The following is a 27588-nucleotide window of genomic DNA, read 5'->3' as shown; positions in this document are numbered from 1 at the left end:
TTTTTATCTTGTTCTTATGTCGTTCTGTTACACCACTATCCCAGAGGGTTTGGCGCCAGCAAACATGTTTAAGCCCGCCACATTCTGTATGTGCCTGTTCCAAGTCAGGAGCGTGTAATTCAGTGGTTGTCGTTTGTTTCTGTATGTCATATTTGTTTTTCGTTTATTGTTTTATACATAAATCAGACCGTTATTTTTATCGTTTAAATTGTTTGACATTTGGTGGCCTTTTAAAGCTTACTATGCGGTATTGGTTTTGCTTATTGTTCAAGGTCGTACAGTGACCTATAGTTGTTAACTTCTATGTCATTTTTACTCTGGTATAGAGTTGTTTCATTGGCAATCATACCACATCTTCTTGTTTTTATATTTAAGTTTGAACGAGGAATACTAGTGAAATGAGTAGAGAAGTCAAATGTTCTTTTTATACTATTGCATGATGAGTGGGACTTAAGGTGGTACCCAACACCTTGACTAATATTAATTTGGCTCGTCACAGTTAATTTTCATAAAATTTTGACCAAATGTTTACTTTGACCCTTTGACAAAAATATAAAAATTTCAAAAAATTTGAACCAACCACTTTATCAGAAAAATTTCATTGGTTATATAGCAGTTTGACAAACACCAATTTTGATCATTGAGAAGCTTAATATTTCCTTAACAATACAACGTAATTAAAACGTTTAGCTGATTTTTACAGAGTTATCTCCCTGTAGTGTTAGGTACCACCTTAAATTATAAGAACTCTAACACATCTTTTGAATTTTCTTGTATCCACATCTGATTCACACCATCCATAGAGTGGGTAGTTTCACAGTAACTCTAAAGCTCGGGTTTCCTTACTGATAAAATAGATCATAATAATTTGGAAAGAGGTTTTGTGGAGCATTTAGCAGAACCTGCAAGATAACGTTGTTTGTAAGGACACTTATTTAATTTAGGTTTCCAGTAAGCTTCCAACTTGGCCTAATTCATTATAATTATGTGACTACTTTTATAGATATGGAAAATCCAACCAGGTTTTGTTTTCTGAAAATTGAACTCAATCAAAATTGCCCTTTCCTTCGTTCATCCTGTTCTCCTTCGAAAGTGACTAATTAAAGTTTAATAACTTACTTACATAAAATATGGGGCATTTCGTGCGTGGGTTGATCATGACAGGTCGTTGAAAATTTCTTTGTCAAAAGTGTATATGTATATAGGCATAACATAGAAGAGGGTGCCATCCATTATTCAAAATGTTTTTGAATGTGATCTTGATTACTCATATATTTTGTATTAGCAAAGCACTACTGGTAGAGGGTAAGTAAATATTTATTTAAGAATTGAATGCTTCTTTTTGCAATTCTATTGGGCTGTAAATGCAAAAGTGTTGTCCGAAGCACATTTTGTATCAAGTACTTATATGTAATGTAATTATTGATTTGTATGAACTAATGCGTCACCGTGATATCGATACATTTTGAATTGATGTAAAGAAATCTAATTCTAGTATGTTAAAACAATTTCTCGTTTTGAATCATCATGATTAAAACCATCCGTATTTTTGTTTTAAAACTTCGGGTGTGTGCCTTATGATACAAAACATTTGATTTCTCTACCCTTAACACCAGTATTCCTTATTCTAGACTCAAAGACAAGTTAAAAGAATTAGTTCAACTTTGTTTTATTAAAAAGAGTTGCCAACGTAGATACACATATCTTGTTCTATGAAAGGATTATCAATCGAAGTTTGGAGACTATGTTAAACGCATCTATCCCTTCGAACTTGAAATAAAGGATACCACAGATACAACTAAGTCTGCCTCATATCTTAACTTACATCGAGAAATTGACAATAAGTGTCGTTTGAAAACAAAACTTTATGACAAAGGAGATGATTTTAGCTTTCCAATTGTGTGAACTTTCCATTTCTATGTAGCAACATTCCAGCAGCGCCTGTACATGGAGAATATATCTCCCAGTTGATTCGATATTACAGAGCTTGCGTTTCCTATTGTTACGGCCAGAAATCACCTTTAAATTGTAGCCAACAAAAGACACAAATCAATAATAAAGTTTAACCAGATTTATTATACACAAGTTTGTAAGAAGTATTACACAAATAGAAATGTCAACTTAACTGTCAAAATATATGTCCGATCATTTGTCTTTTCTTTATCCGGAATTCTTCTCTTCACTGTTGCGGGAACCAAACAGAATATTACACCCAATAAGTCACAATCTAGTATGTTATTACCGTAAATAAAAATGTCAATCCAACTGAGAGAACTTCTGAGAATACAAGAATGTTAATGTTTATCTGTAATTTTGGTAACTGTATATATAGTTGTCACGGAAACTGTTTGATGAAAACGTTCTAAGGCACTTTGAGATTCTGGATGATAAGCACTGGACCTATACTGAGCAGTCCCTATCCTGGTTCCCGGTACTACGTTCCAGGTATTAGCTAATAGCCATACGCTGTCACATTGGTATATGTGTAACATACTGAATATTGCGATCGGGAACCAGTCTAAGCAGTCCCTAGCAGGTACAAGACTTGCTGTAATAAACCTGACATAAAATTTGAACCCTGGTCGGACTTTGTAGACTTAGGAAGTCCTACTAACGTGAAAAATTTAATTAGAGCTTTGACAATAGTTGGTGTCTTGATATTTCTTAACGGAATAATCTCAGGAAAGCGCGGGGATGTACACATGATCGTCAATAAATACGCATTTCCAGTCTTGGTCTTTGGTAAAGGTCCAACGCAGTCAATTAGTACTCTGCTAGAATGTTCTTCAAAGGCTGGAATTGGCAGAAGTGGTGTTAGTGCTATTTTCTGGTTAGTCTTACCAACAACTTGGCATATATGGCATGATTTACAGTATTCTGTGACATCATTTCTAAGTCTGGTCCAGTAGAAATGCAGCAATATCTTTAGGCAAGTCTTCCTTATATTTAAGTGTCTAGCCAAGAGGGTGTCATGGGCAAGACCAATAATGTCTTGTCTTTAGACTTTAGGCGCCACCACTTGGTATACCACTCTCCATTCCTCATCTGGGATAGCAGCAAGGGGCCTCCACTTCCTCATTGAAATGCCGTCTTGATGGTAATAGCATTCAGCCACTTTGTCTGCTTCCTTCTGTGGTTGAGCCCTGTTGCGGAGCTGAAGAACCTCAGGGTCTTTATTCTGTTCTTCAACAAATTTCCTTCGGTCTAATGAATGGCTGTTTACGTCTGGCCATGGCATAATTACATTCTTGTTAGTACTAGGTGGTATTACTATGGCCTTCTCTGAGCTACCGGGATCTTCAATGTCGGCAATCTTCAGGTGATTTAACATCCATCACCGGTTCACTGGTAACAACTGGTTCAGGAACCACTTTGTTCCTAACTAGATCATTTCCTAATAATAATGAAACACCCTCAACAGGAAGATTAGGATGATTACCCACAACAACTGGTCCAGGAATCAAATCTGACTTCAGATAAATACGATGGAGGGGGAAATCTATACAACCTAACTCTACACCTTGTAACAAAACGGAGGCACCAACAGAAGTCTCCTCGGACAAAGGCAACACACCTTCTAACAATAAAGTCTGAGAAGCTCCAGTGTCCCGTAAAATCTTAATAGGCTGAGGAGTAGTATTATCAACAATAGAAACAAACCCATCAGACATAAAGGGTTTATAATCCTCCATGTAATCACAAAAACTGGACTTATAAGCCCGACTCGCAGGACATTCCAACTTATTGGTAACAAGGGGTGTCGTACAAGCACTGGACTTTGGCTTATTATCTCATTCATTCTTCTTCAGTGACTTCTTCTCTGAAGTATCAAATTTTGGACCAGACATATAATAATTAGACTGACTCTTATTCTATGCAAAAGGCTTACTATCAATACGCTCAGTACTTTGATTTTAGCAATTTCCGTTTGAAGTATTAAAATTTTGACCGTTGAAACTTTTTTATGTGAATTGGTATAATTATCGGAAACAACAGCTGCATCTTCCAATGTCTCAACAGTTTTTTCATCTAAATGTGATTTTAAGTCTAAATGAACACACTGCTTGAACTCTTTTAATAGCATTAATTGTCTTATTTTATCAAAATTGTTATCTATTTTCTTTGAGGTAGGCCATTTATCAAATATATCTTTTTTTTTCCCTAGCAAATTCAACATAGGTTTGTAAATCTCACTTTTTATAAGATCTAAATTTCTGTCTATAAGCTTCTCTTTCAAAACTTCCTGTTTTACCGTGTCATAATCAGAACTACTTTCTGATGAAAGTGCAGAGTAAACTTCAGCGGCCGTACCCCCAAAAACACTTTGCAGCATTGTAGACCAATAAGGCTTTGGCCATTCAAATTTTGAGCATTTTTCTCAAACTGTGGAAAATATTTATCAACTTTTTCACAAAATTTGGGAACCAAACGTATGTTTTTTGCTGCATCAAAATATAAATGTTCTGATTTCGACACTACTTTAGTGTTGCTTTCTTCTTTGACCATTTCAATTTTTATTTTCTCCATCTCTAAACTTTCCCTCATTTCAAGTTCTGCCTGTCTTTCTTCTTTTTCCAATTGTTTTAATTATCTTCGTTTTCCAATTGTTTTAATTTAAATTCATCTTCCTTTTCTAATTGTTTTAATTAAGGTTCATGTTCCTATTCAAGCTGTTTTAATTTGATAGCATCAACATTTTCGACCTTTTTCTTTTTTATTTGCCCTAAGTACAATGATGTTAGACAGATTTTACTTGATTCTATATTCAATTGTTGATAATGTTGACATAAATATTGACTTATTACTTTTTGGAAACAGATTATTGTCATATGATATGAATATTACTATTTTAAAATCTGTTCAGAATATATCAGTGACACTCACCGTTTTGTTTGAAATTTTCTTTATTTTTGCTTTATTTAGAGTTTATTTATTATTATTCTTTTTTCATTTCTTTCCTTTTTCCCTTCAACAATATTTCATTTATTCCACTAAGTAAGCTTAGTATCTCTACCAAACCTTATATATATTTTTCTAATGACTTATTAAGGATATTTACATGTCTCAAGGTACTTGAATAAATGATGATTAATTGCCTACATACTTAAATGTACTAAACATTTAGTAATTAACACTGTAAATATATATTTGCTTGTGTGTGCTCATAAGTAGCATGCATTTTCCACTATATTGTATTATTTTAAATACAGATGTTAAAATTTGATTTATACCTTGTACATGTAATATGGAGAGAGCTTTTATATGCTGTGCCTGTTGCTCAATCCTTTTCATATCTTTATGAATAAAATATGTTTAAAATCAATTTTTCGACCTTGAGTTCAAGAGCCTCTTCACCAAAAATTTCTGAGTCAACTAAATTGTCTATTACCATTTTTTTTATAATTTGTTTTCTCCTAGATTCTCTTAAACCTATGTGTAGATGTTAAACAAGCAACACTAATTCTTCTTTCTTTAGTTTATCGAACCCTTTCAGGTCTGGCGTTTTCAAAAATTTACCAGCATCAAATGCCATTTTGTTGAATTATGTTGGCTAATTATAATTCAATAAAAATACTGAAAACAAAATTTAATCTGATATTAACGTTCTCTCGGACGAGCCCCCAATTTCTTTAAATTGTAGCCAACAAAAGACACAAATCAATAATAAAGTTTAACAAGATTTATTATACACAAGTTTGCAAGAAGTAGTCAGGGGCGGATCCAGAACCTCGATGTCTGGGGGGGCACCATGAAACCAAAATTAAAGATTTTTTTTTATATATGTATATAAGCGAGTGTGGTGGTGTCATGTATTGGGGGTGATTGTGGTCGTTGCCCGGGAGGGGGGGTGGTGGTGGTGGTGGTGTCATGTATTGGGGGTGATGGTGGTCGTTGCCCGGCGGGGGGGGGGGGGGGTGATGTCGGGTCTTCATTTTTATATCTATTCATTATTTTTAGGTCCATTTCTTTCTAGTCTTTTATTTGCTGCCAATTGTCCTCTATTCCTTACAGTTCATCATAGCTTTAATCTGTTTTCTATATTGTTTGTGCCCATTTTTTTTTAGCCTTAACTTTTTGACCATTATTCTCTTATCTGTAAACCCCATTCATACCCTCATTCAAGGTAAACCATTCATACCCTCATTCACGGTAACCGATTCATACCCTCATACATGGTAATTAAAACAAGAAAAAATATACACAAATTACTGTACTATAATAGAAAAACAAAGGATATGGGGTATCCATCCGAGACACAAAATCAGTACAGGCACAGCAAAAAAACACACAATATAAGCTTTTATTACTGTTCTTCATCTCAAATATAAGTAGGTTTTCTAAGATACAATATCATTTTATTAATGATTATATATAAGGCACAGACCATTCATGTTTTGTGGAGGGGGAGGTTCTGTTTCCATAAAAAAAATAAGGGGGGAAAAACACGACATATTCAGTTTAAAAAAAAATTGCTGTATGCATTGAAAAAATCGTTTGTTGTTTAATAAAGTCCGAAAAAGACTGTTCTGAGACAGGCACATTCCCCAGGAGCCGTATACAATATGAGTGTTTGGTAAAAAAGACGTATCTCATATCGATACTAAACATCTATTTTTACAGTTCTTTTAAGACCGATTTTAGTTGGTAATTTCTTTCCTGATCAGAAGATTTCACTTGTTAATCGATCTTGATCCTGTAATATTGTATTAGAAACCAATAAATATATTCGTATTAATTCCAATCAGCATGTACATGTACATGTAGTTTACATAAATGCTTTTGGATATAGACATTACACAAAGGTGTCAATATTTACACACCCATCGATAAGTTGTCATAAATCACACATGTTGAAGCTGGGGTTAATTAATGACCAGTTTAGGAAGTCAAATCAAGCTGTGTCTTGATTTTCGATCTAGATATCTAGATAAGCAGATACTGTAGCAATAAAACTATGTTAGAAATTTTTTTGGTGACCCTGACTGGGGGGGCACGTGCCCCCTGTGCCCCCCCGGTAAATCCGCCACTGAGTAGTATACAAATAGAAATGTCAACTTAACTGTCAAAATATATGTCCGATCTTTTGTCTTTTCTTTATCCGGAATTCTTCTCATCACTGTTGCGGGAACCAAACAGAATATTACGTCCAATAAGTCACAATCTAGTATGTTATTAACAAATCAAATCAAATCAAATATTTTATTGTCGTATAAACTTTACAGTTTGTGACCAACATGTATTAAAGGAGACGTGACACAATTTTTTTTTTAAATATTTTTTTAATTAATTAATTAATATTGGTCAAAAAACATATTTTAATAAATTTTCTTGTCAAAACCTCATTAAACGGCCTTTTTATGGTCAAATAATCCAGCGCTAGTCGTAATCTTTGATTTTTAATTAGATACCGGTCACGTGATCGTGATGACGTCAGTGGATACAAGCTGAGAAAATGTCTCAATATGGACCCTCGTGTGGGAGAAAATCGGACACGGAAAGGGCTTGAATTATTCGAGTTAGACAACTCTCAAACTTTAGATATTCGACCATATCAGTTTGAGCCGTTACTTGTTGAAAATAATCAAGTAGAAGATATGAATTCGTCATCCGAAGAGTCCGACATTGACGATCTTTCAAGCAATATGCAAGCTGTAGGATCTGCAAAGAATAAATGTTTGTTGTTAATTTAGTTTTACAGAACTTTAATTACTGTGATAATTAATTAAGACATATAAATACGTCTTGGGTCACACAATGGTCAATTGCATTTCTGAATAATTATGTGGTCTTAAATTACAATTATAATGAAATCAAAAACAGAGAAATATACCTAACTTCTTAACTCCATTTTATTTGAGCTTTCATGAATAGTTGTCTGATTAGCAATCAAATTTACCACTAATAAATTGGTTCTTAGATATTAATTTAATAATTTAAATTAGTTAGTTTGCTAAATGTAGCGTTCAAGTTCAAAAGTTTATTATAGTTTATTATAGTCGCACCACATACATACACGTATAAACACAATATGAAATATAATGCACATTTTAAAATTTAGAATGCATATATAGAGATCTGTTTAGAAATATATCAGTACTATAACAATTATTTCACCATAAATCAAGATATATTTCTTAAAAATGTTTGAGTTTAACAGGTAATTGAATTACATTAAATAAGACAAAAAGAGAGGTAATAAATTACCTATCACCTAACCAAGTATGTTGGGTGTGAAATTTGAATTACTGAAGCAGCCCCCAATACATGTGTAATAAGTATGACATAACAGGGGGAGTATTAAAAGTAATATTTAAAGAAGTTTTGAAACAGTAAAATATATTCATGTATTTGTCTCCTCCATAATCATCCCATTGAAAATGTTCTAGGAGTACTGATTTTTTGTTGTTGTGATATTTGTTATAATGTGTATATCTTCAGTCTATACTTATACATTATCTACTACGCCCAGGTCTGTATCAATTGGATTTATTTCTATTATTTAAGTTAAAACTATATTATTCAGCTTCATGTCTTATGCAATATAAAGGCCTGCATACATACACTAGCCAAAATATTTGTTTTTCATTCAAGTCACCTTTTGCATATTTCACCTCAATAACCTTGCATCAATGGTCTATCATTTTGATAGTATGACTTGGCATCTCTTCACAATTTTTTTTATAAAGAAATAAAATGATTTTCCATAAATAAATAAAATAATAAGGGTAAATAATAAAAACTTAATTGCAATACACCTTTTATACATGCCTAATTTTTATTAGAATCTATGTACCTACTGCAGGTTATGTTTTAGTTATGGAGACTGACAGGGATTTAAATTTTTAATTTTCCAGGGTTTTTTTTAATTCTTTTCTTACTTTAAAAACATTTCTTCTTTATTGTCTATTCATTTTGCTTATTATACTCCATTCTTTACAAAGTAAATTCAGCAACCCATTATTTCCTATCCCTCCCTTTTTAAGCTGCACTGTCAGTCCTTTTTTCTCTATTCTGTAAAACCCCATAACCGACAGTCGGGTATTGTTTATTCCAACAGGTAAAACAGATATGCATTACGTAACTTATGTCTGTAACATTTGCTCTAGTCTATTTTCCAACCTCACCTGTGCACCCAGCAGGTGATCATGGATGTACACAGATTCGACGCATGTTACGCAATATTGCGTATTACCTATGTCTTATCTATCATCACCTGGGGGCATGACACCTGTAGCTTTCAACTTCAAAAGGTAACCCAGCATTGCGGATAAAGTGTGAGTATACCTGTAACTTCTGATCGATGTTTATGGATGTATGTCCAATTTCAGTGTACACACCTGCACACGTGAACAGGTAGTGAGGTACAGTAAGGAGGTACACGATACCAAATTTTAAACACTGAGATATATTGGGCTATACACAAATATGACGAAATTATAAAAAATAATATTATTAAAAAGGGACGCAAAAAAATATTTGCGAAGATAAAAAAAAAAAATATTTACGTCAGCCTTTCTCCGCTTCTCATAAGCTCCCCGCTTAGGTATAGGTGGCCTTGGCTCAGCTGTTGTTGGTTGTGTCAATGGAATGTCAGGTACCGCATTTGGACGGAGTTTTGGCTTCATGGTAGGACAGCCCTCGAGATTCTTCATAACTTCTGGGTCACGATCGTAACATGCATTTGTAAAGTGGGCGGAACAAAGTCTATGACCAGTGCTTGGTAGGAAGTCCCATCTCTTACAATAGTGTGTCCACGCCTTCCTGGTTTGCGGGTTACTCGGAAAACGGAAAAAACTAATTAAACTGTCCTTCTTATGCTTATTGTTGCATCCACTGGCAGCACACAGAACCATTTTTAATCACTGTCATGGGTTTTGTTGGAAGATATTCGAAAATGAAATTGCGCTAATTAGGGGACGACCATTTGATATTCTGGGGGGGCCAGGAGGATTTGTTTTGGATCGGTTATTTATTTTTGTAAACTAAGAGGACAGATTATCTATTTTCTGCACTATTGAAGCAAGATTTTTCATTTTCATTAAAGCAAGGGACTGATTATTTATTTTCACAACTATATTTATATATTCGAAAACATACAATTTTTAAATTATTTGTTTATTATAAATAATTCATGTATAGTCAAGTCATTATGTACCATTTAATCAGAATTAATTATTATCCTCTGCAGAAATGAATCTCCTATATTCCCCAATGCATATACATGTATTGCATACATACACAGTATTAAAGTTTGTTTGTAACTAAGGCTCTTTTAAAAGTATTGGCAAACATGTTTTGCCGAGCGGAGCGAGGCAAAATTTTTTTTGAAGGGTTTTTGAACCGCTGAAGGCCCAAGAAGCTATAGAACAAATGATGCAAAATCATGCCTTCTGGGTGTTCCCCAGACCCTTTCTTAAACTGAAAATGCAAGTTCTGTTTTAATAATTTTATGACAATATTTTGGTCTCAAAGCAAAATCACCTTATAGATTCAGTGTAAGACTTAAGTTTCTAGGAACAACATCAAAAGACAAATATGCATGATAAAGCAAAAATGTAATTCACATAGTTAAGTATGTGGCTGCTGTGTTTTTTTAAACTCATGATCAAGTTAATAATAAAATTACTAAATTACAAAATGAATGCAACACTAACAGAATACAGAAGGGCAATCAATGAACAAAAGACAAATAAATAAGAAACATTGATCCCGAAAAGTCAGGGGCTACGTCTGAGGGAGAACAGAACTTGCTTCTTGCAAGGCCTCACGGTGAACACAATTTGATATGGAGACAAGCGTTTGGTTTTGAAATTTCCTACATGAGGCATTTGTCTCAATGTAGTTACGGCCCTGATTTAATAAAAGTGAGGTAAGTGTTCCTGAGACAATTAACCTCAAGTTAAATGAAACCAATTTTCTGACATTTCAATAGATATAAGAAGATGTGGTATGAATGCCAATGAGACAACTCTCCATCCAAGTCAAAATTTATAAAAGTAAACCATTATAGGTCACAGCAAGTATATTTAAATAATATTTATACTTTTATTATTAATTTAAAAGATATGGGAAGTGTTTCTCGATTTTTTTTTTGGAAAAAAGATGAATTTATGAAGAATCTGGTGCCATCTCATACTTTCGATTAGACCTGCTGAGTTATTTATTTTCAATACATTGCAAGTCAGGTAATTTTTTTTCAAACTACCACAGAACAAACCATTTATTTTTGTGATTATCAAGGCTGAGTTATTTATTTTCAAAATCCTCCTGCCCCCCCCCCCCCCCCCCCCCCCCCCCCAGAATATCAAATGGTCGTCCCCTTATGCCTATACACCCGTCAGTCAAATATGATTGATGAAACCACTGACGTCACAGCTTCGTTCTGAGTGACTTCCGGGATTGAAATATGCATAATTAGTATGTCCACAGATCGATACATTTAAATTCATATTTTATCCATTTAAACGATAATTATATTGCTTTCGATGTTTTTTGGGGGTAATTATGTATAAATAAATATTTATTTCAAAAAAAAAAAAAAAAAAAAAATCATGTCACATCTCCTTTAATACAATAAACATATATACATACATATCAAACAAACACAATAAAAACAGCATCAAAATTTATAAAAACAAACAAGCTGTTAAGAGTCCCCTGCCCCCCGTTCTAATGACTTTTTCAAGAAGGATCCTAACTTATTTGTTTGTAAAGGCGTTGGTGGATTTAGTAAATAATGAATTTTTTCTTCTTCATTTAAATTATTTACATTTCTTAGTGTTTTATTATAATCACAATAGAGTAAAAAATGTTTCTCATTCTCTAGTATTTTACATTTATGACAAAGTCGTTCCTCTCTTGGGATTTTAAAATATCTCCCCTTTTCAATTAAGAGGGAGTGATCACTTAGTCTAAATTAAGTGATCAATCTCCTTATCTGAAAATTAGATATATTTAGATAAGATTCTAGTTTGCAATCCTTTTTAAGTTTTTTTATATAGATAAAATTTACTTTTATCATCAATGTTTTCAAATTTAGTTTCAATTAAATCTTCATATCTATTTTTCATTTTTAACTTTATATCGTTTTTTATTTTATTTACATCTTTTATGTCCTTACAATTAGAAAAAAATATTAAGGTCTCTTCAACAATAATTTTTGCATTAGTACACCATGAATAAGTTCCAGTCAAATCTAGAGACTGTGCTAGAGAAAAAGCTTCCTTTATCAATGGATTAATATTATTATTATATAGTCTAGCTAAATATAAAAGGGTTTGTGTTTTAATAAAACATTCTATAGGCAATCTTCCTAATTCAACTCTTGCTCCTAAATTGGATACATTTTTTCTTATTCCTAGAGTAGATTTACAAAATTTAAGATGCATATTTTCAATAGGGGTTTTGTCTGTAAAATCAAGTTGATTAATTTGTTTTCCTGAAGATAAGGCTCTGTTTTTTGGCTCTATGAAAAGAAATCTATGTATCCAAATATGTTACTTCTGAATTATAGGTCATATTTGGTTTTACTAAAGAATCAAAAAGGTTATTTGCTACTTTTATAGGTAGATTATTCAATGATTTAGTATAGGATTTTATTGCAAAAAATACTTTTTTTGCCTTTTTTGTCAGCTCTAAGGTACTTTGTGATAAATTTCCATTTCATTTTATCAACATTCCCAAAAATGAATATTCTGATACGCTCTCTATGGCTTCATTCTCATAGTAAATATGTGATGTTTCACCATTTTGTTTGGACTGACAGAAAATCATGGATTTTGTTTTGTTTGTATTTATAGAGAGTTTCCATTTGTTGCTATATAATTTAACATTATTTAAACTGTTTTGAAGACCCTCTTTCGATTCTGACTGGATCAAAAGATCATCTGCAAACAGGAGGCATCCCACCTTACTATTTATAAGCTTAAGGGGACTTGAATCATTTCCCTCAAAATTTTTTACAATATCATTTATGAAGACATTAAATAAAGTGGGGCTCAGGGTGTCTCCTTGTTTAACCCCTCTAGCAATATTAAAAAAATCTGTATTTCAAAGATGATTTAGTATATAAGTATTGTTGTTTTATAACTCTGTAAAAAGACCTGCCAACTCCCATTTTGCATAATTTATAAAGTAAAGCAGTTCTCCATACTGAATCAAAAGCTAAAATTTTCAGATCTATAAAATTAAGCAGGCATAAATCATTTTTTTCTCTTTATGTAGATATTTATTAATCAAGGACTTCAATAAAAAGATGCTATCGGCTGTTCTGTGATTTTCTCTGAAACTAAACTGACAATCACTTAATTGTTTGTCAACAATCTTGATTAGCCTATTATTCAATATGACATTACAATTTTTTGGTAGATTACATAAGAGACATTCCACTATAATTATAAGGGTCTAACTTGTCACCTTTTTTATGTAAAGGGATCATGAAAGATAATTTCCATGAATTTGGATAATTACCTGTCTTTAAAATCAAATTAAAAACTTTTACAATAGAATTAATTATCACAGGTTGTGAATGTTTGAGTATTTCATTCACAATTCTATCTGGACCTGCTGATTTGTTTACTTTAAGGTTTGAAATGACCAGTTTTACCTCAGCAAATGTAATTGGTGCATCAGTTTCCATATTCAATTCAATATTATCCTCTAGAATGTTTAATTCACGTTCCAGTTTATTTACAAAGGATTTATCATATGATGCTGGTGTACCCTGATCCTGAAAATGTTTTATGATTTTATTTTCATTCATTAAAATTTCAGGAATATCTTCTTCAATATTTGGTTTCTTTCTTATTGCCTTTAGAACATTCCAATATTCTTTTGGATTATTTTTAAAATTATCTGAAAGTGATTTATAAAGTTTTTGGTGATATTCAATTTTTTTCTGTTTAATCATTTTTTTTTTTTAGTTTTTTACATAATTCAAAATATTTAGGTTTTAAACTTTTGTCATTTAAGTTATTCTTGATTTTATTTCCTATATAGTTTATTTGTCTTTTTGTTTCATATACTGTATTATCTGACCATACTTGTTTCATTTTTTTCTTTTTCTTTTTAGTTGGATTAGATATGCCTTTACATAAACGTAAATAAAAATGTCAATCCAACTGAGAGGATTTTGATAATACAAGATTGTTAATGTCTATCTGTAATTTTGGTAACTGTATATAAAGTTATCACGGAAACTTCTAGAACAATATAGAAGTTTAAATTACACATCGTAGATTATGATCATTCCAGAATTATTATGTAAGTCATATAGAAAGTTCTAATCATTCCATCTGTATCTATGATTGTTCCAGTGATTTCTAAACTGCACAGATGTAAACAACTATAATTATTATGTAAACATATTATACATGTTATAAGGCCACACAAAACAAATTAAGCCAATATAAATAAATATAATAATCACAATATCATAACAATGTCATTATTTCCTTGATAGAGGGTTGCTGTTTACAAGGAAGCTTTTGAACCAAGGTTTCCTTGCGATAAAGTTGAAGTCATTCATTTAAAAGTTTTACGGACGTCACCATGATTTTAGTTGACTGTGATGGAATAACTGTCATAGATGACATATGATATGTCCCAATTGTCGTATTCACAATCTCGTCATTTTTTCTGTGATTATAACATCATCGAATGAAACTTATCACCGAATTTTTACTTACCGTAAGCAACACGACAGGTGCCACATGTCGACCAGGCTCTGATTAACCTTCCGGAACACCTGAGATCACCTCCGGGTTTTGTTGGGGTTCGTTTTGCTCTGTCTTCAGTTTTCTATGTAATGTTCCTTAGACTGTTGTTTGTCTTTTCGTCGTTTTTGTCGAGCCTGCGACTTTTGTCGCAGAAAGCTCGACATAGGGATAGTGATCCGGCGGCGGCGGCGGCGGCGTTAGCTAACTTCTTAAAAGCTTTATATTTTAGAAGGTGGAAGGTCTGGATGCTTCATACTTTGTATATGAATGCCTCATGTTACGAAGTTTCCATCAGTCACATGTTCAATGTCCTTGACCTCATTTTCATGGTTCAGTGACTACTTGAAAAAAAAGTTAAGAATTATTGTAATGTTAAATTCTCTCTTATTATAAGTAATAGGATAACTATATTTGGTATGTGCGTACCTTGCAAGGTCTTCATGCTCGTCAGACAGTTTTCACTTGACCTCAACCTCATTTCATGGATCAGTGCACAAGGTTAAGTTTTGGTGGTCAAGTCCATATCTGAGATACTATAAGCAATAGGTCTAGTATATTCGGTGTATGGAAGGACTGTAAGGTGTACATGTCCAACTGGCAGGTGTCATCTGACCTTGACCTCATTTTCATGGTTCAGTGGTTATAGTTAAGTTTTTGTGTTTTGGTCTGTTTTTCTTATACTGTATGCAATAGGTCTACTATATTTGGTGTATGGAATGATTGTAAGGTGTACATGTGTAGCGGGCAGGTGTCATCTGACCTTGACCTCATTTTCATGGTTAAGTGGTCAAAGATAAGTTTTTGAGTTTTGGTCTTTTTTTCTAATACTATATGCAATAGTTCAACTATATTTGGTGTTTGGAAATATTTTATGATCTATTTGTCAGTCACGCAGGTTTTATTTGACCTTGACCTCATTTTCAAGGTTCATTGCTCAGTGTTAAGTTTTTGTGTTTTGGTCTGTTTTTCTTAAACTATAAGCAATAGGTCAACTATATTTGTTGTATGGAAGAATTGTTAGCTGTACATGCTTGCCTAGCATGGTTCATCTGACCTTGACCTCATTTTCATGGTTCATTGGTCAATGTTTAGTTTACTTGGTTAATGTTAAGTTTATGTGACAGTTGTAATAAAGCTTTATATTTAGGACTATCAACATAATATCAATGATTAGTAAAGAAGGCGAGACATTTCAGCGTGTGCACTCTTGTTTCGTTTATGCCATGGTTATTTCGGTCTCTCTTCGACTTATGAGTTTGATTGTCCTTTTGGTATCTACCGCCTTTTTTTAATCAGTTTTAAATAATGTTGACTATTTTAGTTTCTTGTGTATAATTTGGAGTTTAGTATGACGTCCATTATCACTGAACTAGTATACATATTTGTTTAGGGGCCAGCAGAAGGACGCCTTCGCGTGCGGGAGTTTCTCGCTGCATTGAAGACCCATTGGTGGCCTTCGGCTGTTGTCTGCTCTATGGTCGGGTTGTTGTCTCTTTGACACATTCCCCATTTCCATTCTCAATTTTATATAATATATTAATAATGAATAGGATGAAATACATTTGTAATCTGGGCACTTAATTGCAGATAAATCATTGTGATGTCACTATAATGTCATAAACCTGTCGAACTTGATATATCATGTGGGGGCCTTTTAAAGCTTGCTATGCGGTATGGGTTTTGCTCATTGCTGAAAGCTATACGGTGACCTATAGTAGCTAAAGTTACGTCATTTGGTCTCTGGTGAAAAGTTGTCTCATTGGCAATCATACCACAAATTTATATTCTTATATGACCATTTACACGTGATAACTTGACAAAATTAAGCATGCACCGCAGCCTTTAGTAAAAAAAAGGATACTAGTATTCAAAATTGATAACCAACATAAATATATTTGTTTATGGCAACTCATTTTGGGTAAGACTGTTTCTCATATCTAAATATGAATGACAACATATTTAAACGGGGCTTTTTTGCACTGTGTTTGCGGTTTTTGTTTTTATAAATTCAAATAGTTTTAAGACAAAAGCAAAGTTTAACTTATTAAATTGATGTAACTGACATTGAATGAATATCTGAGCGGGTATCTACTTTCCTGAAACTTAAGACACATCTTCTGATTAATAGAATATTGTGTATGCTATTATTTTATTTTATATATTATAATGTGGTATTGCAGAACAAAAGTAAAATAGATTTGTATTTCATGTGAGATTTTTTTAACGAATTAACTCTACACAATTATATGAAACAAATTTCATTTTAACATCTAGCGTATTACACACTGTGAAACTACAAAGGGATAGCCTTCGTCGTCCAAATATTTCAAAATCAATCACATGCTTGGTTTGTCTGTAAATTGCGTTATAATCAGGGATTTTCCCATTATTATCATATAAGAGGGTCTGGATGGGGGTCCTTCATTTCTGTACACTTTGATTTTAGGACCATTTTTCTCTATTCTTTATTTATTTATTTTGGCGCTCTTTCTCTATTCTTTCCGATTATTCTCTATTCTTTATTTGTTTGCCTTTTTCTCTCTGTTCTTTATTTGTTTGGCTTTCTTCTCTATTCTATATTTGTTAGCCCTTTATTCTGCACTTTTTGCCTATTATTCTCTATTCTGTAAACCCCAACCAGACCCTCATATAAATATTTCATCGTATTGTGTCATGTAATTCCACCACGAATAAAATTGGTTACCTGAAACAACAAATGATCACATAAATAAAGTTCGTGTCTGGATTATTTCAATATCTCTTGCTTTTTACACTTTTTCTTTATTTACCTTCCGGTTATATATGTCTTACGTAATCTGGACCTATGATATTTCAACCTCAATGACATTCTGTATGATAAAAATAAAATCTAAGAACCTATCCATAAGCATGAAAAATTTGCTGCACTGAGTTCTGTGGAGAGTGCAGCGTAGTTACCACCATTACAGTGTAGATGTACAATCGATTGTTCTTTCGAACACATATAGAAATAAGAAGATGTGGTATGATTGCCAACGAGACAACTTTACACAAGAGACTAAAGGACGTAGATGTTAGCAACTATTGGTCACCTTATGGTCTGCCACAATGAGCATTCCATTTTTACAAACATCGGTATTTAGATAAAATATGTGTCCTTGTTTAGAAAACTAAATAAAAATGAATAAATGGTCTTAGAGAATTTAATTCGTAAAAATCTCACGTAAACATACAAATATATTTTACTTTTGTTCTGACATACCACATTATATCATAAAAAATGATAGCAAACAAAATAATTTATTTATCCGAAAATGTATCTCAATTTTAATTTGCTTAGATATTTATTCAGTTCCAGTTTCGTCAAGTTAATAAATTTACTTATACTCCAGTAAGAGTAATAGATATTCATTCAATTTTAGTTTTGCCAAATTAATAAATTAACCTATATCTCAAGGAAGAGTAAAAGATATTCATTCTATTTCAGTTTTGCAAAATTAATAAATTAACCTATATATCTCATGAAAGAGTAAAAGATATTCATTCAATTTCAGTTTTGCAAAATTAATAAACTAACCTATATATCTCAAGAAAGAGTAAAAGATATTCATTCAATTTCAGTTTTGCCAAATTAATAAATTAACCTGTATATCTCAAGAAAGAGTAACAGATTTTCATTCGATTTCAATTTCGTCAAGTTAATAAATTTACTTATATCCAGGGACCTCATATTTCTTTTTATTAACATTTTGCGAAATTTCTTTCGACAAATTTAATTTGCCATCGCAAAAATGTAGCATACTTTTTTTTTCGAAGAGTAGAAATAAAGAAAGGAATATTTTAAAGCTTTTTTGCATCCAATAAGAAATGTATATATTTTCAAAAAAGTGAATTTTGACATCTTCCATAATATTTAAAGCTAATTTTACAATGAATTTGAATCATGGGTCAACGCTTTTACTTTTCCTTGAAAGTATTTTTGTTTGAATAGAATGTATAATATTAATCAAAATCTTTCAAAAATCAAGAAACATGTATTCACTTGTTTATTTCAGACACAAATGAGTGCAGCTCACATCCTTGTAAAAACGGAGGTGTTTGCAACAACCTTACAGAGGAATACACATGCTCGTGCAGTCAGCGTTACACGGGATTAAGATGTGAAACAGGTAAACTTTTAGTATATAACACTTCCGAAATGACAACGTTTTCAATTTTCTTTATATGTATATACCGTGTATTCGTGATGTCGGACAGCAGGGTCGTGCTGAAGGCGCGTTTGAATAATATCAATCACAATCTTTCAGAAGTATTGCTTGATGTATTCATTTGTTATTTCAGACACTATCATACTATCGAAATGGCATATGGAAATATTTAATTAATCTTTATTATAATTTATTGTTCCTTGTAACAACAAAAGACGAATGTGGCGATGAATGTTGATGTTGTTTTTCTTTATATCGGTCGAAACATGTAATTTGCAACTTTTTTGTTTCGCATTAAATTGAAATCCCCATTGTGAATGTTCTTTTCTATGTTTAAGAATTGATCAAAATTTCTGACATACGTTTTTTTATGAAACGTACAAGAAGTACATGTACATTTTGAAGATTATACACGAAATAGGTGTCATTCGCAGTTGAAGTTATACGTTTAAAATGAAATATTTTAGTTTGGTGAAGTAATCTTCGTTTATTACTACTTTCAGACACTTGTGAAGGACATTTCACGAGTCTCATGGGAAGTTTTGGGACTCCAAGATATCGAAATCCATTTCGAAGAAGGCAACTGTGTCGTTATTACATCAGTGTTCCAGCCGGATACACAATAAAACTGACATTAACTGAACTCAAAATACATAGCTATTTGGAATTTTTATTTGTATGTATTTTTGGTGGATATTTTCCGTTTCTTCTTTTTTCTTTCTTTTTGTAAACTAAATGTGTACGTTCTTTAGCAAACACTACACATACATTGTTTGGCATGTACTGTAAATCGGATAAAATAAATCAATGTATCGGTTCATTGCTAGAGTTAGGGGATATAATTTTTCTAATACATCATGTCCATTTTTATACCGCTTCTTTCTTTAATCTATATGCTAACTAACATTTTCATATTTAAACTGTAAACATGTGTAAAGTTTAAAGTTAAAAAAATATGTCTGACAGTTATTCCTTTTCGTCATACATTTATTTCAATCGGCAATCCTCGGGTGAAATTCGCTACCCTCCGTTAGATGGAGGTACGGAATCGGCAAATTTAGACAAGTGACCTTTATTTGTCTTATATTTATATAATTAATGCCTTAAAGTGTTGATAGTCAAATATGAAATAACGATATTGTAAAACATGATCCATGTCCTTATCACTAATAGATGAATAGATTTCAATTAATACTAAAATTGAAAACGAACAATGTTAAAATATAATTCAACCCAAATTTGAAAAAGGGAAAATAGGTCCGTGTGCTCGTTTTAGAGGGAAAAGCATATGGGCAAAATGGATTTTCGTGCGCTAAAAAATGGCACTGGATTTTTGATCTGAAATGTAAAAGAAGAAATTTCTTCTTAACTGTATGAAAAAATAAATAAATAAAAAAAATGCTTATTATTTAATTAGAGGTGCATTTGATGTATGGATTTAAAAAAATGTTGCTTAGAAAATAGTTTCAATGCAAATGCAAATGCAAAAAAGAGTGATTATGAAATATTTAGGAAAAGTAAGTAAAGTGAGATACTAACATTCCTTAGGCGTGAGCACTGTTTAGATGATTAACGAGCAGTCGTCTTGATACAGTTTGCACCCTTCCTACAAAAATAAGCTAAGAATGCATGACCAACTAGTGTCGACCGTCATGCAACTCATTTTAGATTCAGTTGATGAGTCGTAGTCGTATACGATCATATGAATTGCATATTGATTGATGTCTCTAGTATAATCTTAAGACATTACACAATGTATACAGCATAGATACAAATAAATTCTCCAACTTTCAGACTAACTACCAATTGAACAGTTTATAGCTATAGATATGAGATTCTTATAAAGAGTTTAGTGCATGAATTTTAGTTAAGAAACTTAAACAGGCAATTCACAAAACCTTGTAAAACTGAAAAACGATAAAAAGGGTGTAACATTAGTACTCGGACTATTATTTAAAGAGTGTTTCTAACTCATGTGCTTGCATTTATAATAGGTTTATGATGGCACACGTACATCCGACGTAATGATTTTAGGTTTGGGCAATTATGATGAGCCAAGAACAGTAGAGACGAGAGGAAACAACATGTTGGTTACATTTAAATCCGATTTTGAGAATTTACGGTCTGGCTTCCAGGCCAGTTACACTACAAGAAGTTTTGGTAAGAATGAGATTTACAATTATCTACTTATTTGTCAACTGTTCTCTCAGTTTTTATACTGAAATGGTGCAAAGATGATTGAATCGCTGTACCGGCTAAGAGTGATGGTAAGGAGAAATTAACACAATGAGAAAATCTCCACGACACAGGACAGAAGAAAAGAAACTAATATAAGGGTCTAATTTCGAGCTCCGTTCCAAATCAATATAGTGGAGTTTAAGCTATGAAAAATGCTTTAATTCGAGCATATAATAATTTGCATGTATCAAATCATGGACACTGTCTGTGACTGTTGTAGATTGCATCAAAATACTTTTCCTTGGTGGAGATTTTTGGTAGTCTTTAATACATTCATTCATTTATTGGTGATTAATTCAACTTTAGCTGAGCGTTCAAGCTTAACTAATGGTATAGACACTTGCCTATAATTGAAAATTGTATGTGTAAATCGATATTCTCGTATTGGTTTTATTGTTTTGTTGGGTTGCTGTCTAAGTGACGTATACCACATATCCGTTAATTCATATATATATATAAATAAATTTCTTTAGATGTGTGCAATGATACTGATGTAAGATAGTACTATCTCAAATCAGTATCTTTACACAAATCTTTAGACATTTCTGATTTTTTACTGTTTGTGTAGCATCGCCAATTCTAAACGATTCAATACCTATTAAATTTGCTGTTTGGTCGTTTTTATAGACTTCCATATATATACTACTCTAAATATCAGCACAACAATATTAATTCTGCAAATTTGCGGAAGCAAATTTTTGTTCTTCCCTCGCCGGGATTCAAACTCATGCTATTGGGATATCGAGACAACACCGCCTGCACTGTGCCCATCGCTCTAGACCACTCGGCCACCTAGACTGAACTAATAATTGAGCTTTCGTTGGCCTAGTGTTACCTTTCCTCGTCAGTAGAAAGTAGCAGGGTATAAGATAAGAAAGTGCTGCAGTAACTCCAGTACGTAATAATAACCAAGAACAAAATGTCAGAAGAAAGCATAAAACATTTAAAAAAACAAAAATAAAATAATATTGAAAATGACATCATACATGACCTATAGTTTTGGGTTATTGTTTGCTTTCTTAAACATATGTTTAGATAATTTTAGAGATTCTTTGTCATAGGTCAATATTTGAAGAAGAAAAAAACATTCGACAAGAGGAAATTTTCGCCAATATCAAGTATGGTACTAATTCCTCAGTACGCATTTTCAAATACAACGATACAAATTTGCTGAATACTCGTCTTTCACGTATATATTTCAATGGTACTCTGCTGTGAATACATGAATTGCCATCCTAAAGTTGCAATGTAAAAATGCACTGTAAATTATACATTTCAGTTGTATAAAAAGTTAATCCTGATTTATTGCATACAACAACAGCTAAAAAAAGAAGAAATAAGTCCTAAATATAAAAATAAGAAGATGTGGTGTGATTGCCAACGAGACAACTCTCCACAAGAGACAAATGACACATCAACTATAGGTCACCGTACGGCCTTCAACAATGAGAAAAGCCCATACCGCATAGTCAGCTATAAAAGGCCCCGACCTGACAAATGTAAAAAAAATCAAACGAGAAAACTAACGGCCTAATTTATGTACAAAATAATGAACAAAAAACAAATATATTACAGCAACAAACGACAACCACTGAATTACAGGCTCCTGACTTGGGACAGGCACATACAGAATCTGGAGGGGTTAAACTCGTTTGAAGGCGCCAACCCTCCCCTAACCTAAAGTTTTCATTTTGATGCATAGTTATTCATTTATATATTGTTAGACTGTCCTCCCGGACAGGTAAGATGTACTGCCGACAGATCAAATGGTTGTATATCGCCACACAAATTCTGTGATGAATCTTCGGACTGTCCATATGGATATGATGAACGAAACTGCCAATACAGTAAGTTAATTAAATAAGCTCTTATGTGTTGTCTGGCCAAGAAGTTCTCCGATCTACGAGTTTTCCATCATGGAAACATTTCACTTCAAAATATTTTGTTAATCTTAATAAAAAGGTACGTCCGGAAAAGCGACATAACTTATACATTATGTTACATTAGAGTTAGTATCAGATGTATAATGCTTTTGTAATGGGCAATGAAACATTGTTCAAATGGGATAATCTCCTGTTGACAAGAAAAATAAATCAACCCAGTTACTAAATATAACTCTAATGTGCATACTTTTCATTCCCTTTTACAAAGGCAGTACTTGTTTTTGTGATAGGTCCTATACTTAAGTAAAGAAAAGCCCATTTCAGTCCTCCAGACATATCTATCAACCAAAAAATAATGTTAGTACATTCAACGTACAAGTTTCATAAACCATTTCTTTATAATTCGTCAAATATTAGCACCTGAATGTTTAGCAACCAACAATTTTAAACTAAATAAACGATAGATTATTAACCATAAGAAATAGAAAAAACTTGAACCACACTTTATCAGAAAAATTTCATTGGATATATAGCAGTTTGACAAACACTTATTTTGATTATTGAGAAGCTTACTTTAACATTTCCTTAACAATAGAACGTAATTAAAACGTTCAGCTGATTTTTAAAGAGTTATCTCCCTGTAGTGTTATGACTTTTCTGTATACCCACTTGTTGTTATTTTTATGTTTATGTTTTGATATTTAAACACATTTGTGCTTCAAAGCTCTATTTCACTTGTAATAATTAGTCTGAGTAACAGTTCTCTGCATAGCAATAAGTGTTTTAACATAGTTACAATATATGTTTTTATTTTTTTGGCAAGGTTTTGTAAAGAAACAACAAAATGTAAGATGTAAGAACTTATATTTTCGAGTATGCTTTACAAATTCTATAACAATGTTAGATAATTTGAAAACAAAAATTGACAATTTGTATCAATGACATTGATGATTAACCCATTCAATTAAAACACGTCTTTGCCAATCTATAGCAAACAGTATTTCAAAACGTAATTGAAGTAAAAGTTTTGCATATCGTAAGATCAGAATATACTTGAGATGGCTAACTTTGTAAGAAAAACAACCCAGATGATTTAAAAAGTTTGGAAACTTTTTTTTACGTTTTCTTTCTGAATTTATGAATTCCCAACTGAATGAAAGCATGTATCATAATTGTTTGATGTCTGTTTAGAAAAATATAACATATAGAGAGAAATAAATCAATGTCCATGATACAGTCATCCAGGATTTTTCAAACAGGATGATGTGTTCCTTAAATTCAAAGACTATATTTTCTGTGATGCCGCCTATTGAGACATATTTTCCATAAGATAAATCTATGTTTTGACTCTGAACTTAAGGAGGTGTTCCCTGTGCATCTGAGCTAGATCCGCATTCGAAACACACAAGGTCATAAAGCACATCATACTTTTTACCCAGTTTTTGTTAGAAAATTGTAATAATTGTTACAATAACTTAATTATGTGTGTTTTGTTTTTAGTTAAGTGTATACAGAATGAGATAGGAAAAACAATTGAAAACCAGCATTTTTTCATCTTATCTTTACCACCTTAAAGGGAGATAATTCAAAGATCTAATACTCATTTGATGATATTTGTACACCTTTTATATGTAAATCTTGAGACACAAAGGAAAAAGTTCAAAAATTGAGGAATAAATATCAGTATGTGTTTATACAATTCGTGTAATTTGTATTCTTGCAACAAAAGTTTAAATCTAGAAACGGAATGTAAAATTTATTTTGAAAATTCAAGTTTGATTCAAGTAAATTTAACATTAACATTTGCATGTGAATTTCGCATTAACTTTGATTTATGTTAAGTTAACGTGAAATTTTCACATGACAATCACAATTAATCCGATTCACATAAATTCAACGTGAACATTTTGGCGTGCATTTCATGTTAAAATATTCAGTTCTTAAGTTAACAATCACTTTTAAAGGTGGATATGAAACAAGTATCACACAGTATTACATTTTTGAAAAGCTGAAGTTTGCTGTTATCCTTTTCTATAATTAGAAACAATTAATATTTTTCACGTACATTTCACATGAAAAGTGTCACGTGTAATTATTCACGCGCACAATTTCTCTCAAATTTTACGTGAAGTGAAATTCACCAAGAAATCAACGTTACATTAGGTTAGCGTGACATGCAGGTGAACAAAATTTGGCTGTGTATAAGATACATCATTATGAATGAAAAGTGCTTCTTTTTGTGAGAAAAATTGTACATCTAACATACGGACATTTGTAAAAAGGTAAGCTAAAATTGTCTACTGGTTTCCCTTACAATGTACCAATTAATTTTAACCAGGACCGAATTACATGCTCCTGAAAGATTCATACTCGCAGAGAGTCCTTTTCATAAGCAGCGATACTGATCTAGTGGTAGTAAACCGATTTCCCTGCGGTAGTCAAATTTTTAATTAATTGAAAATGTTATGAATTTTTGTTTTTTCTAACTGCATTGAACGATTTGCGTTTTTCATACCATCTTCTTACATTGCTTCTTTTTTCTGAGAGCAATGATGAAAGGTGAGTTTCTATGAAAAAAAGTTATTATTCAGACGAGTATTTTTTTTTATTAAAAATTATAAAGTCATTAGATATCATGCAAAATTAAGTCTAGTTGGTTTTCAGGAAAAAACATAATTTTGAAAACTTATGTGACCAAGATTGTTAAACCCATTTTTTTATTGTTCTAGATAACACATGCGGTACAAATCAGTTCCGTTGTAGATCAGGACAGTGTATTCACAATCAATGGAAATGTGATGGACATAGAACGTGTATAGATGGTTCTGATGAATTAGCCTCAATCTGTACAGGTAAGTGACAATAAAACTGACCAAACTGTCTGTTCTGGTTTGTAAAATTTAGGAAAATTCTCTTATGGCTGTAGCCTGTTATCAATTTCTCGCTTGAAGAGATATTTCTTGTATCACACTGCATGAAATCATTTTTTCCCCATCTCAGTTATAATCTACGTTTTCCACAGCTCAGCTCTCACCACACATATTGATTATTTATTATTATTATTTTTTTTGTTTACTCAAAATAAAGTTGCACATTTAAAAAAGCTTCAATTTAAATTTTTAGACCTCTAACCATCTCTGCAGTTTAACGAAGTCTCTCCAGTTTAGATTTTCTTCTTTTAACTCCGTATCTTTTCAATATTCGGGAATTGTGTCCAAATTACATTGATGTCCTTGGATAGCAGTTTTGATTTTTTTTTGGCCCTCCAGCAGAAACCCGACATCTGCATTCGTTTGGAACCCCATTATTTATTTTGATTTTGTCATAGACCTAACTGACGTTACTGTGAACATCTTAGCGTTAAAAGTATCGAAAATTTGTGGCGTCTTAAAGTGGACACCTTTCGGCGGATAAAAATTTCGGACACGTTTGGGCGAGAAAAAAATCGGACACGTTTGAGCGAAGTAAATAATCGGACATGTTTGGGGGAAGAGAAATTGGACATGTCTGGACGATATATGAGTTTGCGGACACGATTGGGCGAAATGGACACGTTTAAGGAATTGGACACGTTTGGGTGGATGGACACGTTTGGGGTGTTACATATATATATGATCATGCCTGTTAACCACTTCTTGATGCTGATTGTATTTTGAGATTAACATAACTGATTCTATCCTCAATGTGTTTCAATAAGCAGATATCATTTCTCTCAAACACATGGGAGAAACATTGGTACTAAAATAAGCCTTCTTTTTTGTTGGTTGAATGTTGTTTGTGTTAAGGGTTCTATTGTCAAAGCCTTTTAAACGGTTCACCTCAAGGATATCTCAACATTTAGTGAATAGGAACTTAAATCCTTCCTGCACTTTGTCCTCACGATGACCCTTTCACCCAGTACGCTTTTTTGTTTTTGGTAGTGCCTTGTGGTGTATTATTATCTCGATATAATAGAAACCTAAAAAAGGCTGAATTTAGATTTATTTTTTTCTGCACACCCACTGAAGCTCGATGTGTTTTGTGACTACAGGCCTTGACATCATGTGTCCTGTTAAACTGGCATAAAAAAAATCTGAATTAATGGGTTTTCTGCACATATATGTGAGTTTCCATTATCTTTGTTTTATATTTCAGATCCCTCGTGGAACACTTGCACAAATTGGTGGGAGTTTGAATGTTCTACTGACAGGCAGTGTATCCATAAGAAATTGAAATGTGATGGATTCGAAGATTGCTTTGACGGATCTGACGAAAGCAATTGCCTCTAGGGTTTCACATGAAATCACGCGTGTATAGACTTATTATATTCATGTTTTCAGTTGCTTATGGCAAAAGTCAAATTTTTAGAGCGTAAAATGAACAGAATTATATTATTTAAATAGTTCTGAAAATGCAAGTATAATGTACACTACATTTAAAATAAAAAAATATTATAAACCTGAAATAAACAAATATAGTGTTTTGTCCGAATATTATAGTTGTATTCAGGAAAGATATTTATACAATTAAAAATGTTGTATTTTTTCTTCACAGAAAAAAATGTAGGAAACTTGTTTATAAAGA

General features: G+C 32.3%; 1 protein-coding gene across 1 annotated transcript; it reads left to right on the top strand.

Moving 5' to 3' along the window:
- The first annotated feature begins 1127 nt into the window (after nt 1-1127).
- LOC127719435 (fibropellin-1-like) lies at nt 1128-27549 on the top strand. Its single transcript, XM_052225531.1, has 7 exons — nt 1128-1305; nt 18752-18865; nt 19408-19580; nt 20899-21064; nt 22867-22989; nt 25755-25877; nt 27160-27549. The coding sequence occupies exons 1-7, from the start codon at nt 1242-1244 to the stop codon at nt 27291-27293; spliced, it is 897 nt and encodes a 298-aa protein (XP_052081491.1). The 5' UTR covers nt 1128-1241; the 3' UTR covers nt 27294-27549.
- The last annotated feature ends 39 nt before the right edge of the window (nt 27550-27588 follow it).

This window comes from Mytilus californianus, unplaced genomic scaffold (genome assembly GCF_021869535.1).
Source record: "Mytilus californianus isolate M0D057914Y unplaced genomic scaffold, xbMytCali1.0.p SCAF_11, whole genome shotgun sequence".
Classification (NCBI taxonomy): Eukaryota; Metazoa; Mollusca; class Bivalvia; order Mytilida; family Mytilidae; genus Mytilus; species Mytilus californianus.
This window is presented reverse-complemented; position numbering and strand designations above follow the sequence as displayed.

Bases quoted from the DNA above. Each gene is read 5' to 3' on its own strand.
- LOC127719435 (XM_052225531.1), top strand. From the start codon at position 1,242: ATGTTTTTGAATGTGATCTTGATTACTCATATATTTTGTATTAGCAAA. The intron at 1,306-18,751 runs GTAAGTAAATAT...TGTTTATTTCAG, and splicing joins CAAAGCACTACTGGTAGAGG to ACACAAATGAGTGCAGCTCA. The intron at 25,878-27,159 runs GTAAGTGACAAT...TTTATATTTCAG, and splicing joins ATTAGCCTCAATCTGTACAG to ATCCCTCGTGGAACACTTGC.